The 17588-nt window shown below is 43.9% G+C and overlaps 1 protein-coding gene across 3 annotated transcripts in view; it reads right to left on the bottom strand.

The window, feature by feature from the left end:
* The window catches only part of LOC140388396 (transketolase-like), a 69758-nt gene extending 52618 nt beyond the window's left edge, over nt 1-17140 (bottom strand). The window contains exons 1-4 of one of the 3 annotated variants that reach the window (XM_072472497.1): nt 16883-17140; nt 12449-12566; nt 6579-6692; nt 6127-6224 (exon numbers count right to left, since the gene is read on the bottom strand). In XM_072472497.1, the coding sequence (XP_072328598.1) occupies nt 6127-6224; nt 6579-6692; nt 12449-12566; nt 16883-16989 (437 nt within the window). In that variant the 5' untranslated portion in view covers nt 16990-17140. Of the gene's footprint in view, nt 1-6126; nt 6225-6578; nt 6693-12448; nt 12567-13648; nt 13671-16648; nt 16673-16882 lie in introns of those variants that run through there. The other 2 variants (XM_072472499.1, XM_072472500.1) reach the window with 2 other exon arrangements.
* Nucleotides 17141-17588: the final 448 nt, after the last annotated feature.

Raw genomic sequence — 17588 nt, 5'->3', positions numbered from 1 at the left:
GCGACAATTTCTTTGATCCTAAAGCGGGACAAGGGCCCACTGCAATGTGGATCGTACAGGCCGATCTCGCTCCTCAAAGTGGATGCAAAGTTGCTGGCAAAAGTGCTGGTCACGAGGATCGAGGACTGTGTCCCGGGGGTAATCCACGAGGACCAGGCGGGATTTGTAAAGGGCAGGCAACTAAACACCAATGTGCGGCGGCTCTAAAACGTGATAATGATGCCATCGGAGGAGGGAGAGGCGGAGATAGTGGCAGCTATGGACGCGGAGAAGGCCTTTGACCGAGTAGAGTGGGAGTACCTCTGGGAGGTGCTGCATAGGTTTGGGTTCGGGGTAGGGTTTATCAATTGGGTTAAGCTCCTTTACAGAGCCCCAATGGAGAGTGTAGTGACGAACCGGCGGAGGTCGGGGTACTTTCGACTGTACCGAGGGACGAGGCAGGGGTGCCCCCTGTCCCCCCTGTTGTTCGCATTGGTGATCGAACCATTGGCCATGTCATTGAGGGAGTCTAATAAATGGAGGGGGGTGGTCCGAGGGGAAGAGCATCGGTGTCGCTATATGCGGATGACCTGTTGCTGTACGTGGCGGATCCAATGGAGGGGATGGTGGAGGTCATGCAGACTCTAAGGGAGTTTGGGGCGTTTTCGGGCTATAAGCTCAATGTAGGGAAGAGTGAGCTCTTTGTATTACAGGTGGGGGACCAAGAAAGAGGGATAGGGGACCTACCGCTGAGGAGAGCTTTCGGTATCTGGGGATCCAGATAGCCAGGAGTTGGGGGACCCTACATAAACTGAATCTGACGAGGTTGGTGGAGCAAATGGAGGAGGATTTCAAAAGATGGGACATGTTACCGCTCTCGCTGGCGGGTAGAGTGCAGTCGGTCAAAATGGTGGTCCTTCCGAGGTTTCTGTTTGTGTTTAGTGCCTTCCCATCGTGATCACCAAGGCCTTTCTTAAGAGAGTAGGCAGGAGTATTATGGGGTTTGTGTGGGCGAATAAGACCCCGAGAGTAAGGAGGGGGTTCCTGGAACGCAGTAGGGACAGAGGAGGGTTGGCGCTGCCAAACCTGGGGAGCTACTACTGGGCAGCAAATGTGGCGATGATCCGCAAGTGGGTTATGGAGGGAAAGGGGGCGGCATGGAAGAGGATGGAGATGGCGTCCTGTAAAGGAAAGAGCCTGGGGGTGTTGGTGACGGCACCGCTGCCGCTCTCGCCGACAAAGCATACCACGAGCCCGGTGGTGGCGGCAACGCTTAGGATCTGGGGCCAGTGGAGACGGCACCGGGGTGCAATGGGAGCATCGGTGTGGTCCCCGATCAGGGGTAACCACCGGTTTGTCCTGGGGAAGATGGACGGGGGGTTCCAGAGCTGGGATCGGGCGGGGATCGGAAGAATGGGGGACCTGTTCATCGACGGGACGTTTGCGAGCCTAGGGGCACTGGAGGAGAAGTTCGAGTTACCCCCGGGAAATGCCTTTAGATATATGCAGGTGAGGGCTTTTGTGAGGCGACAGGTGAGGGAATTCTCGTTCCTCCTGGCACAAGAAGTTCAAGATAGGGTGATCTCGGGTGTATGGGTCGGGGAGGGCAAGGTGTCGGAAATACACCAGGAGTTGAAAGAAGAGGGGGAAGCGCTGGTAGAAGAGTTGAAGGGTAAATGGGAGGAGCTAGGGGAGGAGATCGAGGAAGGTCTGTGGGCTGATGCCCTAGGTAGGGTTAATTCCTCCTCCTCGTGTGCCAGGCTCAGCCTGATACAATTTAAGGTGGTCCACAGAGCGCACTTGACGGGGCGAGGTTGAGTAGGTCCTTTGGGGGAGAGGACAGATGTGGAAGGCGCTCAGGGCGCCCGGCGAACCATGTCCATATGTTTGGTCATGCCCGGCACTGCAGGGGTTCTGGAGAGGAGTGGCGGGAGCAATATCTCAGGTGGTGAAAGTCCGGGTCAAGCCAAGCTGGGGGCTAGCTATATTTGGAGTAGTGGACGAACCGGGAGTGCAGGAGGCGAAAGAGACCGGCATTCTGGCCTTTGCGTCCCTAGTAGCCCGGCGAAGGATCTTGCTAATGTGGAAGGAGGCGAAGCCCCCCAGCCTGGAGGCCTGGATAAATGATATGGCTGGGGTTATAAAGTTGGAGAGGATTAAGTTCGCCTTGAGAGGATCTGCGCAGGGGTTCTACAGGCGGTGGCAACCGTTCCTAGACTATCTCGCGGAGCGTTAGAGGAAGGTCGGTCAGCAGCAGCAGCAACCTTGGGGGGTGGGGGGGGACGTCCTGGGGAGGGGGGAGAAAGGGGGGTCTGCCTGGGAGGGTGGGTGAGCAAGAGATAACATGAAGGGTTGGGGAAACTGGCCCGTACGGGTGAGGGCCAGTGTACAAAGCTGTGTAAATATATCATTTTGCCATGTATATATCTTGCTCTGCGCGATTTCTCGTTTTTTTTTTGTTACGGGCGGGGGGGGGGGGGGGGTTTATTGTTTGTAAAGGAGAAAAATTGTGTCAAAAACTTTAATAAATATATATTTTTTTAAAAAGATATAATCTATGACAAAACACTGTACCTGACTCCTTTTTAAAAGTCGATCTTTTATGTTCAGAGATGTTGCTACAACACTATTATGACTGTTGTGAGTTATGTAATTCATTAGGACAAAATATATCTATGGTGGCACTTAGTCAATCTGACGTAGTTTAAACGCAGTATTAAAATTTAAATTTGTGCAAACAGCAGTAAAAAGTTTCTTATACATGGGTACATACCCTTATTCAATATGTTGCAACAAGAAAAAGGATATGTTGGAAAAAAAAGCTTTAAAAAAATAAAAGTATGGGTAGTCACTATGACTGAGCAGATTGGTTATAAAAAAGTTGGATTTCTTGGCAGTTGTTCATGCACAGTAATTTACTACCCGTCAGTATTTGCTGTGGCAACTTCAGGTCCCCACCTACTAACCAAAATTGGCGTAATTCCACAAAAGAGAAACAGAGACAATACTATATTTATCAACCTGATTTAGTAATATCTGCAAAAGACAAATGTCCCTTCCTTTTAATTAGCAACAGTGCAAATGTTAACCGAGAGTTTGATGGATAAGTGTAAAGAAACAAAGTAAATCCTAAGCAACCTAATTCGGAATGTCCTGACACGCCCTGATAGCATTAGTGAGCTCAAATATCAGCCGAAGCATTCTGCCCACGCCTGCTCACATGCCTTGGAGGGGTGCCTCAGTAATCCTAACAGCCTATTGGAGGAAAGGTTGCTGGATTGTTGTATTTAATTCACAGCCAGTCTGACCTTGCATTTTAGCAATCTGGGCTTCAACTTCAACACTCAAATGAAGGATGGCTGCTGTTCGGCCTGCAATGGAAACTGACATTAGGTATCAGACAGTGTTGTGGTTGAGTCTGTTAAGGATGGAATTGACCTCCACCTTCCATACTGAAAAGGATGAGCTCCAAGCTCTGCACACAGCACTGTGTCACGATGATGCCGGACTCCTTCATGCTCCTCGATATTTGACTAGGTTTTATGGCAGGCTTCCCAATGCATCATGTTGTGCAAATTCAATCAGCAACCTTCTGTAGACTGACACGTCAAAATGCTCATTTCTTCTCCATAGCAAAACCTATATACGATTTCACCATTAGTCCTGGCTACAGGCCACTTGCTTACTACATTTAAATCCTGCCTCTAATCTATCCTCGAAAATAAGTGTAGTATCAGTATCTGAGCTGATGGGTGCAAGTGTGAAACCAAGTGTGCTGTTTCTTCATCATCACTTTCTTCTTGGTGTTCCTCCATTGCCTGGTCAGGCTGCAACTCTTGCATAGCTGAAAGGAAGAAAGTACATGCAAGTACCTTCCACCTTGTCCACCAAAACCTCCAATACAGCATACTAAAATTTTGCGGCCTGCTCGCTCCAAAGTTGTGCCGTTCTTCTGTGTTTTCCAGGTAAGATGCACTTCCCGGACAACTTCTAGTACTTGATCAGGCTAGGTTTAAGCGGTTACCATTTTCAGCTCCCTGCTGATGCATGCAGCAATTATTCAAATGAGTAGATATAAATGTGAACACCAAGCCTATCCAGCTCAGCACCCTTCAACTGTTTGGATAACTATCTTTCATGCCTAACATAATCTCCAAATTAACATACATGAAGACTGGAGTGTCATCAACATGGCATTAGAGTATTCCATGCAGAAAAAGGCATGTCAGTCAGATTCATTAAATTAGAGATTCTGCTAATCTTTGAAAGTAAAAAATGTGTTTGGAAAGGTTGTTGTCACAGCTTTGCATCTGTGGCAGTCATCTGGGCGCATTGTCCATAAAAGCCCATCCTTAAAGCTTTTAAAGGCAAAGTGTAAATTAATATTTTCCGATATACAATATCACAAAAAGTATGAACAGGGATAGTGGCGAGATTGCTGAAAGAGTGCTTTCAGATTTCATTGCGTTACAACCTCTAAAGTACATGTGTCACATAATTTTACATTGGAAAATGAACCTGAAAATCAAGGGTGTGCTATAAATTATTTAAAAACCTCAGAGGGACATCAAATAGAATCGTGAATCTTCAATAAATTTATTCAGAAAAAGAGTGGTAAAGTGTAATACAGGCCAATTAATGACAGATGCAGGTGAGAATATTGTGGGTACAAAGGAAATGGCAGCTTGTTAACTGTGTGGTTTAGATCAGCTTTTTCAGGGAGGTTGAGAACAAAATGCCAACAGAAAAAGGGATGAATTTAGTACAAGTTAAAAATTACAATCAGGAAAATAATGGGAACAAATATCCAGATCTAAACAAAAGAAAAATACTGCAGATGCTGGAGATTCAAAATAAAAAAGTTCTGGAATAAGTCAGCAGCTCTGGCAGCATCTGGAGAAAGAGAGTTAACATTTCAAGTTCACTATAACTTTTCCGGAACTGAATTACAGTAGGCGTTCCCTGCTGTTGAAAAAGGGAGATGGTCAAATGGAATAAAAAGAAAGATCAGGGATAGATTAGAGGGTGGAAGAGATTAAATATCAAAGATGTGATGGACCAAAATGGAAGGAGGGTGGGAATGGTAGTATTAAAGGAATAAAGTGTAGTATCCCACAGAGGGCACATGGGACATGGTTGACTATAGTCCCCATGTGGCTCGAGGAGTATGCACTCCCGCGTTAACTATGGGGCGGGGACAGTTGTATATAAAGTCGCCCTGACTAGAACAAGCCTCCAGAGAGAAACGATCAGTGAAGCCTAACCGGGTCCTGTGTGAATATACTTTTTTTCTTTGAATAAACCAGTACTTTATTTTTACTTGACTGACTCCACTGCCTTTACTAAATAAAGCCTTGGTCCAGAGTAGATATTAATAGTCTACAATTTGCTTTCAGACAGTGCTGACCTTTATTCTACCGAGAGACCAAACACAGACTGGATGACCACTTAGCAAAAGGCCTTCTTTCAGTCTTTAAGCATGACCCAAATTTACAATCGTTTCCCATTTCAATTCACCACCTTGCTCTCGTATTTACAATTCAGGCTTCAACCTGCTGCAATGCTCCAGTGAAACCCAATACAAGCTTAATGAATGGCACCCCATCTTCCGATTAGGCACTTTATAGACTTGTGGACTCAACATTTTTCAACAACTTCAGGCCACGAACTCTGTCCTCCAGTTTGTATTTTTTCCCTACTGCCAATCTAAACTGGTCCTCATGTTTTGCTTTCAGGCAACAGTTAACTTTTTTGTACTATTAACGCATAAAAAAATCAGAAGTTTTATTTTTCATTCATGGTATGTAAGCATTACTATTGTCCATCCCGAATTGCCCTTAGAAGGTGGCGGTTATCCACCTCCCTAAACCACTGCAGTCCACGTAATGTAGGTACATTCACAATGCTGTTTGGGAGGGAATACCAGGAGCAGCAATGTGGTTCCAAGTCAGTACGGTCTGATTCAAGAGGGGAACTTGCAGGTGATTGTTTTCTCATATGTTTACTGCCCTCTTTATTCCAGGTATAAGGGGTCAGGGAGCTGTCAAAATTGAACACTGAAAATTTTAATGTCTTAACATATTCCACTTAAAAAGTAAAATACAATACAAACAGTAAATAATGGCTATGTTTTTGATAGCTAGTCACCTGGCTTTATCAAAGTATTTGCCGGTATAAGCCATCCCAGCAGCAGCTCCCAAACCCTGCCCCAAGGATCCAGTCGCAACATCAACAAAAGCTAGTTTCTGAAAAAAAAATGAGACAAAATGTGAACTTTGAGACAATTACTACAGAAAACAACACCCATGTAAGCAGAAGAGCCACAGAGACATAGATGTTTATCTGCCCCCTCCAAAGACAAACTGCCCCCCAAAATTTATTTCAAGTACCTAAAAGTCTGCACTTCTACTTTCCCAAAAGCAGGTTGCAATAGAGTTGGGGGCAGGGCTCCACTACAAGAGCACTTAGAAAGTCTGGGGGAATTAATGGGCTCTCAACTCCCATTTCCCCAAATAATGGCGTATGAAATTCAGTGATTTAGGATTTTCTCTTTTCAGAAATCTTGCAAAGGAAATGAATGATATTTTCCCAAGACTCACCGGAACAGGGTGTCCTTCAAGAATAGAACCCATTTTCCTCAGTGTTTGTAACTGATCTATATTCAGGTAACCAACCTCCGCCCAGGCTGCGTACAGAATTGGAGCTGCATGACCCTGAAAACATGAAAATAGAATTACTAAATACACTCCTTAAATATACATTGTACATTTTTTTTAAAGTAACTCTTGTCATTGGTAAGGTGATCAGTTGTTCCTTTTTGCTCAACTCTGCAATAAATACTGAAATCAAAAAGTATAAAATCAAAATGCAAACTCAAATTTCAGAATTAAACCAGAAAATGCAGGATAAATTCAGCAGGTCTGGCAGCATCTGTGAAGAGAGAAAAAGTTAATGTTTTGAGTCTATTGCCCCTGCGACAGAACGCTTTCTGAATGTTTGCTCCACCACCAGACCCCTAGTCATCATCTGTATCATCCTTACTCGATGTCCAAACCCAGCCGAAAATATTTTTTCCTAAAAGGGGTTGGCTGCTCTCACTATTTTCAGTACCGTGTGGACCTTCAGCCTGTTGAGGCTGAGAGGGTATGCCAGAAATGTCAGAGCAGCATCTTGTCACTCCATCAAGGATGCAGCTTTTCCACCTGAAGACGGAAGATTTAAAAATAGCAATTTTTCTAAATATAACTGAGTGCTGTGTGATAGCTTACCATTAAGGAGGCTAGCACGATGAGCCCATTTATGCCAGGGTACAATCTAGCACCCTGGAACAGAATTAATTGAAGTTAATTAAACACAATGGAGCTCCATTTCCACTGGGGCCAATAGAAGAGAAACTGATAGGTGACATTGTCCCACCTGCATTCTGACATTAGCATGGTGAGGAGGCACAAAATGTACCCAACATACTAAATCATGTGAGAAAGGGTTAGTACCAGGCAAAACCTGCTCCATTCAAAATTCCAGCTCCTTTCCTGGCTTTTTCTGTACAAACATCCAGAATTGTTGGACCCATGGACATTTTAAAGTTATGATGCAACTGTTCCAAGAGTACAGGAGGAAAGAGAAATTGATAAAGCAATGGTTAGGCTACAATTTCAAGATTTTCAATTTGCAGGTTCAAAATGCGTCTGTGCCGAGGGATCTGGTTGTCTTTGTTCATGAATCGCAGAAAGTCGGTATGCAGGTACAGGATGTAATTAAAAAGGCAAATGGAAGGTTACTGTTTATTGCAAAAGGACTGGAGTATAAAAGTAGAGAAGTGTTATTGTAATTGCATAGGGTGTTGGTGAGACCACATCTGGAGTAGTGTGTCCAGTTTTGGTCTCCTTATTTGAGGAAGGATGTGGTGGCATTGGAGGCAGTCCAGAGGAGGTTCACCAGATTGATTCTGGAGATGAAAGGGTTGATGTATGAGGAGAGATTAAACTGTTTGGCCTTGTACTCGCTGGAGTTTAGAAGGATAAGAGGGGATCTGATCGAGCTATACAAAATACTAAAAGGGATTGATAAAGTAATCCCAGCCTGCGCCGATCCAGATCCTTTATCTAAACCTCTTGCCTATTTTCCAAGGATCTACTTCCCTCTGTTCCCCGCCCGTTCATATATCTGTCCAGATGCATCTTAAATTATGCTATCGTGTCCGCCTCTACCACCTCTACTGGCAAAGCGTTCCAGGCACCCACCACCCTCTGCGTAAAAAACTTTCCACGCACATCTCCCTTAAACTTTCCCCCTCTCACCTTGAAATCGTGACCCCTTGTAATTGACACCCCCAATCCTGGAAAAAGCTTGTTGCTATCCACCCTGTCCATACCTGTCAATTTTGTAGACCTCAATCAGGTCCCTCTCAACCTCAGTCTTTCCAACGAAAACAATCCTAATCTTCTCAACCTTTCTTCATAGCTAGCACCCTCCATACCAGGCAACTCCTGGTGAACCTCCTCCGCACCCCCCTAAAGCATCCACATTCTTCTGGTAATGTGGCGACCAGAACTGCACGCAGTATTCCAAATGTGGCCTAACCAAAGTCCTATACAACTGTAACATGACCTGCCGGCTCTTGTACTCAATACCCCGTCCGATGAAGGCAAGTATGCTGTATGCCTTCTTGACCACTCTATCGACCTGCGTTGCCACCTTCAGGGTAGAATGGACCTGAACTCCCAGATCTCTCTGTACATCAATTTTCCCCAGGACTCTTCCATTGACCATATAACCGCTCTTGAATTAGATCTTCCAAAATGCATCACCTCGCATTTGCCTGGATTGAACTCCATCTGCCATTTCTCTGCCCAACTCTCCAATCTATCCATATTTTGCTGTATTCTCGGACAGTCCTCCTCGCTATCTGCAACTCCATCAATCTTAGTATCATCTGCAAACTTGCTAATCAGACCACCTATACCTTTGCTTTTCTAATTGGAGGGCTGTGACCAGTGGTGTTCCACAGGGATCAGTGCTGGGATCTTTGCTCTTTGTAGTATATAAATAATTTGGAGGAAGATGTAACTGGTCTGATTAGTAAGTTTGCAGACGACACAAAGGTTGGTGGAATTGCGGATGGCGATGAGGACTGTCAGACGATACAGCACGATTTAGATTGTTTGGAGACTTGGGCAGAGAGATGGCAGATGGAGTTTAATCCGGACAAATGTGAGGTAATGCATTTTGGAAGGTCTAATGCAGGTAGGGAATATACGGTGAATGGTAGAACCCTCAAGAGTATTGAAAGTCAAAGAGATCTAGGAGTACAGGTCCACAGGTCATTGAAAGGGGCAACACAGGTGGAGAAGGTAGTCAAGAAGGCATACGGCATGCTTGCCTTCATTGGCCGGGGCATTGAGTATAAGAATTGGCAAGTCATGTTGCAGCTGTATAGAACCTTAGTTAGGCCACACTTGGAGTATAGTGTTCAATTCTGGTCGCCACACTACCAGAAGGATGTGGAGGCTTTAGAGAGGGTGCAGAAGAGATTTACCAGGATGTTGCCTGGTATGGAGGGCATTAGCTACGAGGAGCGGTTGAATAAACTCTGTTTGTTCTCACTGGAACGACGGAGGTTGAGGGGCGACCTGATAGAGGTCTACAAAATTATGAGGGGCATAGACAGAGTGGATAGTCAGAGGCTTTTCTCCAGGGTAGAGGGGTCAATTACTAGGGGGCATAGGTTTAAGGTGAGAGGGGCAAGGTTTAGAGTAGGTGTACGAGGCAAGTTTTTTTTCAAAACACAGAGGGTAGTGGGTGCCTGGAACTCGCTACCGGAGGAGGTGGTGGAAGCAGGGACGATAGTGACATTTAAGGGGCACCTTGACAAATACATGAACAGGATGGGAATTGAGGGATACGGACCCAGGAAGTGTAGAAGATTGTAGTTTAGTCGGGTAGCATGGTCGGCACGGGCTTGGAGGGCCGAAGGGCCTGTTCCTGTGCTGTACATTTCTTTGTGTACCTTCGTCCAGATCATTTATGTATATCACAAACAACAGTGGTCCGAGCACGAATCCGTGTGGAACACCACTAGTCACCTTTCTCCATTTTGAGACACTCCCTTCTACCACTACTCTCTGTCTCCTGTTGCCCAGCCAGTTCTTTATCCATCTAACTAGTACACCCTGAACCCCATACGACTTTACTTTTCCCATCAACCTGCCATGGGAAACGTTATCAAACGCCTTACTGAAGTCCATGTATATGACATCTACAGCCCTTCCCTCATCAATTAACTTTGTCACTTCTTCAAAAAAATTCTTATTAGGTTTGTAAGTCCAAATGTTCCACCTTGTAGGGCAAGCTAGAATGAGAGGTCACAGATATAGGTTGAGAGGCAGTAGAATTAGAACTGAGATGAGGAGGAACTACTTCTCACAGAGGGTGGTGAATTTATGGGACTCGCTGCCCCATAGTGCGGTGGAATCAGAATCATTAAATGGTTTCAAGAAGATAGATATATTTCTTATAAACCAAAACAGGTTAAAGGGATATGGGGAATGGTAGGGAGGTGGATTTGAGACCAGGATGAGATCAGCCATGGTCTGAATAAATGCTCGAAAGGCTGACTAGACTATTTCTGCTCCCAATTCTTACGTTCCTAATTTGCATACATTGTGCAGCCACAAGCAAAACATTATACATGACACATTACAATCAGAGATCAGCCTAGATTTATCACTGCGACAAGAGATAATCAACTATAATTTTCAGAACAGACTTGATTTATTTTGACTATTTTCACTTGAGATTGTTAAGAGGAGATTTTAGAGAGGCTTTTAACATTATGCAGGGTTTCTGATGGAGATTAGGAGAAGAATTTACTCTGGTTAGGAAGTCAGTAACAAAAGATGATCAACTGTAAAATTATTATAAGAACGTTAGGAGAGTAGTTAGGAGAAATCTCATGTAATGGAATTTCTTAAAGCATGGAATACTTTGCTAATGGCAGAGACCACAACACTTTTTATGGGATACACAGATAATAATTTGAATCAAAAGACACAATGGTACTGGGGAGAGGTCAATGATATCATATTTCATTTTGGGACAGATCGAGCAAAGAGCCAGTGACACAGACATGATTGGCTGAATGGTCTTCTTGTATGGTGCCATAGAATCTCTACAGTGCAGAAGGCGGCCATTTGGCCAATCGAGTCTAAAAGAGCACCCCGCCTAGGCCTAGGCCTAGGCCCACTCCCCCGCCCCATCACCCCACCTAACCTTTGGATATGAAGGGGCAATTTATCATGGCTAATCCATTTAAACTGCACATCTTTGGACTGTGGGAGGAAACCGGAGCACCTGTAGGAAACCCACGCAGACACTGGGAAAACGTGCAAACTCCACACAGACAACCCCACACAGACAGTCATCCAAGGTCAGAACTGAACCCGGGTCCCTGACGCTGTGGGGCAGCAGTGCTAACCTCTGTGCCACCCTTCCTTTCTTTGGATACAACAAGAGCCAAGAATGTTATAGGCCTTGTTAGTTGAAATAAACTTATACTTGTTAGATGCCTACAGGTCCTGAACAACCAGTTTCTTTAGCTACGAGTATTGAATGCAGATTTTTCGGGGGGGGGGGGGGGGGGGGGGGGGGGGGGGGGAATAGAGCTTACTGTCATTTACCTATTTCAAGTTAATAATCTTACATGACTTTTTTTCAGTTTTGCAGTTACAAAGCAACAACAAGGCAGGGAAAAGCCACAAGGAAGAGCGACGCAATTGGAACAACATCGAGCTAACACAGCATGGCAGAGGTGTATGGGCACTGAGTGCCCTCTTCATTTGTTCTTTCTGGATTCATTTTATTCTTTAAAAACATGTTAAAGTTGACAACTTAATAAGTAAGCATGACTAATTATTTTTATTTGTTGCATGACTAATTATTTTTATTTGTTGCATGACTAATTATTTTTATTTGTTATGAAGATTTATGAGTAATTGGCTGTAATTGTAAATGTTTCTGCTAAACAAAGTAGGTAGCATCGATATTCTAGTCCCCAGTTGACAATTAATTTCACATTTAATAAAAGATTGTAAACAAAAATTCTGTATTTCAGATTAGATTGGTCTTGAAAATCAGCAGTAATCTATACAATTTAAACCATCTTGCATACTTGCGTGAAGGTAGGCAATTACATACATGCCTCTCATTCAAAATCTTAATTTATTTTTCAACAATGGAATCTTGCATTACATCTTCTCCAGTCTATGTAACAATCTGTTGAATTTTAGCTCCATGATTCACTGCAAAGATTACAAAATTATCCGCTTTGTTGCAGAGTAGTTGCTGCAGTTAAAATATACTTGCCAAATTGATAATACAAGTACAAAGCCAGTCTTATGGAGATTTTAGTGGAAGACATGATGGCAAAATGTATTTAGATATTTGTAATGTTTACAGCGGCAATTCTTACCTTCGAGAGTACGAAGCGATCATTGTTAGGATTCTTAGGATCGTGTGGTTTGTACTTCATGGCATGGAAGAACATCACAGCCATAATCTCGGCTGCACTGCAGCATGATGTAGGATGTCTGTAAATCAAACAGCATGCTGACACTTCACATGCACTGGCATTAACAATTCAACTTTGCAGCATTTCCTTTCAGAGGAGGCAATTACTTTAGATCCATTTAATCTCAATTCAATATTCCTGCAAAGTTTTCTGGGCAGCACAGTGTCGCCCTCAGTGTCCCCGGCTGCTGTCTCACAGCGCCAGGGATCCAGGGTCAATTCCAGCCTTGGGTGGCTGTCTGTGTGGAGTTTGCATGTTCTCCCCATGTCTGTGTGGGTTTCCTCCAGGTCCTCCAGTTTCCTCCCACAGTCCAAGACGGGCAGGTTAGATGCACTGGCCATGCTAGATTGCCCCTTAGTGTGAAAAAAGGTTAGGTGGGGTTACTGGGATAGGGGGGGGGTGGCGGCGTGGGCCTGGGCAGGGTGCTCTTTCAGAGGTTTGGTGCAGATTCGATGGGCCAAATGGCCTTCTTCTGCACTGTAGGAATTCTATGGGCGTTTTCTAAAGTAGGAAAGACATTCAAAAAATAAATTTCACTTTTATATCGTAAACACAAATTCAAATGGAACGAGGTGCATTTGAAATTTTATCTATACAAATTAAAATAAATTTATATTCAAGAAACAAAACTATAATTTTAGCTACCTTATGCCACAGATTCCAGTATTCCGATTGGTTAATTATCTTTGCTAACTAGAATTCAAACTTGTTTAAAAATCTATATTATCTTGGTTAATATTTACTCGGTCAGATTTTCACTTGCTGGTATCTTAAAGGAAATGCCAGTTAACCACAAAAATATTTTGCTTAACAGTTGAACAATGCATTCAATTGTTAAATAGACAGAATCATTTATTTCCTCATGTAACAGAAACTTGGACAGTATTTCACCAGATTAATAAATTGGAACAGCACTGCATATTACATCTGATTTTAGTAAATACTCTCCATGCAGGTTAGAGCACATTCCATTTTTTTTCACATCCTCAGTTCCATCAGACAAAATCTTAAATGGAAAGCGAGTACTTAGACATTCCACATGTTAAATATTAATGTTTTACATGCTCCAATTCTGATCAATCCTTTCATGCTATACTTAACTATGTATTCATCAAATTCTGTGTCTTGTTATTGTGACCCAAGCCTGTAACAGTACATAGGTAATAAGAACAAAGTAAAATATTGCATTTTTTAAAAATTCACTAATGGGACATGGACCTCATTGGCAAGGCCTTAATTTATTTACCGATCCTAACTACCCACTAGAAGGTGGGGTAACTACTCTTGAATATAACTTAGTGGCGCACTGGGACAAATCAAAGGACATTTAAGGGTCAAGCACATTCCTGAGTGTCTGGAGTTACACAGGGACCAGACCAGGTCAGGACACCAGATTTCTCACCCCAAAAGACACTGGCGAACTAGTTATTTTTACAACAAGATAGTATTTTCATGGTCACAATTACTGGTTGTAGTCTTTTATGCCAGATTTATTTAATTGAATTTAAATTCCTCAAAAGCCATGGTGGGATCTGAACTCGTGTATCCAGACCACTAGTCCAGGCTCCGAGATTGCTACTCTCCTTTCAGGATTACAGGTGGTTAAGATCAGGTCCACACTGATTCTGAAGCATTATCTTAATTTTCCATGGTAAAAAAGATGATCAGTTTTCTCAAATTAGCAGATATGCTACTTTGTAAGCAGCAGAACAAGCTCTTAGAATAATTTCTCTACTTCACAATATTTATGTTTAATCAACCTTGACTATATTTCATTCTTCTAAAAATCAATCCTCCTTAAGGAATCAAGTACATATGATTGGGCTTTTGTGTCTCCTGTGTTTTGGGAGCAGGCAATATACAAAAGTGAAATAATGCTCCACAAATCACTCAAAGACAAAATAAAGCACTAAAGGTTAGACTGTCCCACATTTGATGTCTGCTCTGTGTTTAGCTGATCTCAACTGGGGCAGCAGTTGAGGTTCTACCTTTGACCTCAACACCCAAGACTGTGTACAGAAGTACGTCAGTCACAAATCCTGATTCGGAACATTATCATGAAACCACTACTAGAAAAGTTGGGAAAGAATAAGATTGGGATCAGCGGTGATGTCCCATATAATCACTGTCTAGACTCCTATCACAAGCAATGACACTTGGGGTCTGCTACATCCATGGAACTAATTCCACCAAGAGTTAGGACATTTAAGAGTAGAAATTATTTTAAAAAACAAGCTGCAAAATGAAAAAACATTACAAGCTGTGTAATTTTCATTTTACAGCAGTAACAATTGTTCATAAACCTTATTTCCTTGTACCATAATTGCAAAAAGTAGGAAAAGCAGTTTGACAACCCTGTGCAATTGCGAATTAATTCTCCAAATTTACAGAACACCATTTTGTAGTACTCCAAAGTTAAATTTGGTACTTTCAGTTCTGCTTCACTTGAGTCTTACTTGCCTTTTTACTATGGCTCTTTATCTAGAGATAGTCCAAAAACACCAACTAGCAATTGTTCAAAGCTCAATCTATTCTGGAAAGCCTGATTATTTTTTCTTCACTAGTTTTCTCACTTTTATTGAAAGCAGCAATTACTTGCCACGGTAAACACTGATGCCTTTCTTAAAATGAACTTTCTTTGACCATGAATGCAAGCAGACTATTTAACTAAAGAAGCATCACAGATGAGGCCTTTCATGTTTTCACCTAACATTGACACACATGCATTAATCACCAGGTAGCAGTCAAGATGCTGCCTGTCACATTTCCCTGCCCATAGGCACCGAATAAACTGTGGTACCCGCCAACTCGGGAACCAATTGAACACAGATTGAAGATGTACCTTCGCTATATAACTCAAGTTTTCTAAATTACGATGGCACAACAGCACTGCTGCCTCAAAGCATCAGGGACCCAGGCTCGAATTCCATCTCGGGTGACTGTCTGTGTGGAGTTTGTACATTCTCCCCATGTCTGTGTGGGTTTCCCCCGGGTGCTCCGGTTTCCTCCCACAATCCAAAGATGGGCAGGCTAGGTGGACTGACCATGCTAAATTGCCCCTTAGGGTAGGGTTGTAGGAATCACAGAATTTACAGTGCAGAAGGAGGCCATTCGGCCCATCGAGTCTGCACCGGCTCTTGGAAAGAGCACCCTACCCAAGGTCAATACCTCCACCCTATCCCCATAACCCAGTAACCCCTCACAACACGAAGGGCAATTTTGGACACTAAGGGCAATTTTATCATGGCCAATCCACCTAATAGGGTGGGGGTTGGGGCTAGGTAGGGTGGTCTTTCGAAGGGTTGTTGCAGACTTGATGGGCCAAATGGCCTCCTTCTGCACTGTAGGAATTCTATGATTCTACTTATCCCGGAGTGCTCTTGAAACTCATGCAATTGGCGTCTTGCATAACCTTACATGCCTGTCTTAAATTTGGTAGCCCTGCACCAAAAATGTATTGTAAGGGAGTTACCAGCCTCAAATAACACAGAAATCACATATGGGCCAATATGAGGATCTTGTCACTAAGTGATGCATATCATTTCAATGACAGAGGAAAAACAGGTTTGCACATCAACTTCCATTGAGATAACGAACAACACTTGGGTGAGGCAAAAATAAACAACCTAGCTTCGTAGCCAGGAACGACAGGGAACTATAACAACTGAGTAGAACTATGAACAATAAATGCGTGCCACCTGGACTTACACCTCTGAATATTAAAAAAGTCCACAATTTATTGTCTTATTGAAACATAAGCAGCGCCAGCCTCTTGTTTGAACCTGTCCCTAATTGATCTGAGGGGCGTCTCCCAGATACACATACAGCTGTTCAAGACAAGTGGATCGACAGCAAAATGTTTATAGCTAACAATGAATTAAAGCTGCAGTTTAACTTTCCTTTCAGTTCACTACTACGGCTGGACAGTGATCTCCAGCCTTATTGATCCCTGTCCTTGTAGTTGGAGACCGGGGAGAGGGTACCCGTGCAAGAATAAAAAAGAGGTTTGGGAAGAGCAGGTTATCCTCTTCCCCGGCCGCCATCACAGCGAGAGGCCTGGTCCCGGCCCCACAACACAGGACACAGCCACCGTTTACTTACTTCATCGTTATTAACAAATCCTGATGCTTTCGAACAGATTGTTTCCCCTTCACTTCTTGCCCCTTTCGGTTTGACGGGTTTTTAAAATAAATTTTACACATACGGTGACGGTTAAAATTTAAACTCAGGTCAGCTTCCCGCCCCCATTCAGCGGGCCGCCGGCCGGAGCGGGGTGGGTAAAAATATCCGCCTCACCCCCGGGGGCATTCAATTATTCGCCGGCTGGTCACCTACCCCGATCCAGCCTCGCTGGTGGCGGTTATGGAGTGAATCCTCAGAGTGTTGGCCATGTCCTTCAAGGCCTGCACGGTGCTGGCGTCCGGTCTATGGTAACACGCCATGGTCGGGGTGCTGGGTCGAGTCGGCGGTAAATGGAGAGCTCCGCGGGGCGCTGATGCTACTTTCCCGGGTCTGCTGCGATCACAGCCGGCAATAAGGCACCAGACAACTTCCTGCCTGCCTTCCTCCCGTCCACTGACACCGAGTGAGAGGAGGGGCGCGGGTCAGCCAAGCCGCCTCCTATTGGCTTCCACCGACAAACTGCCAAAGTGCCGCTGCCTCACTGCACACATGAGAATCTACACCAGACAGCCCAAATACCTGTGTACTAAAGTTACAGCATTCCCTTATCTTTCATAATCCTGCAACACTAGCTAATTCTTGTACTTTGTCACCTAACGATGCCAGTATAGCTGCAAGCAGGCACCTGAAATGCCTATTACAAACTGAAGAGGAAAAAAGCATAGAAAATAGAAGCAGGAGGAGACCATTGGAGCCTGCTCTGCCAATCATTATGATCATGGCTGATCATCAAGTTTAGCACCCGAATCCCCTCTATTTCTTGAACCCTTTGGCCCCCAAGAGCTATATCCAATTCCTTCTTGAAATTACACGACGTATTGGCTTCAACTACTTTCTGTGGCAGTGAGTTCAACAGATT

The sequence above is a fragment of the Scyliorhinus torazame genome, chromosome 13 (genome assembly GCF_047496885.1).
Source record: "Scyliorhinus torazame isolate Kashiwa2021f chromosome 13, sScyTor2.1, whole genome shotgun sequence".
Lineage (NCBI taxonomy): Eukaryota > Metazoa > Chordata > Chondrichthyes > Carcharhiniformes > Scyliorhinidae > Scyliorhinus > Scyliorhinus torazame.
This window is presented reverse-complemented; position numbering and strand designations above follow the sequence as displayed.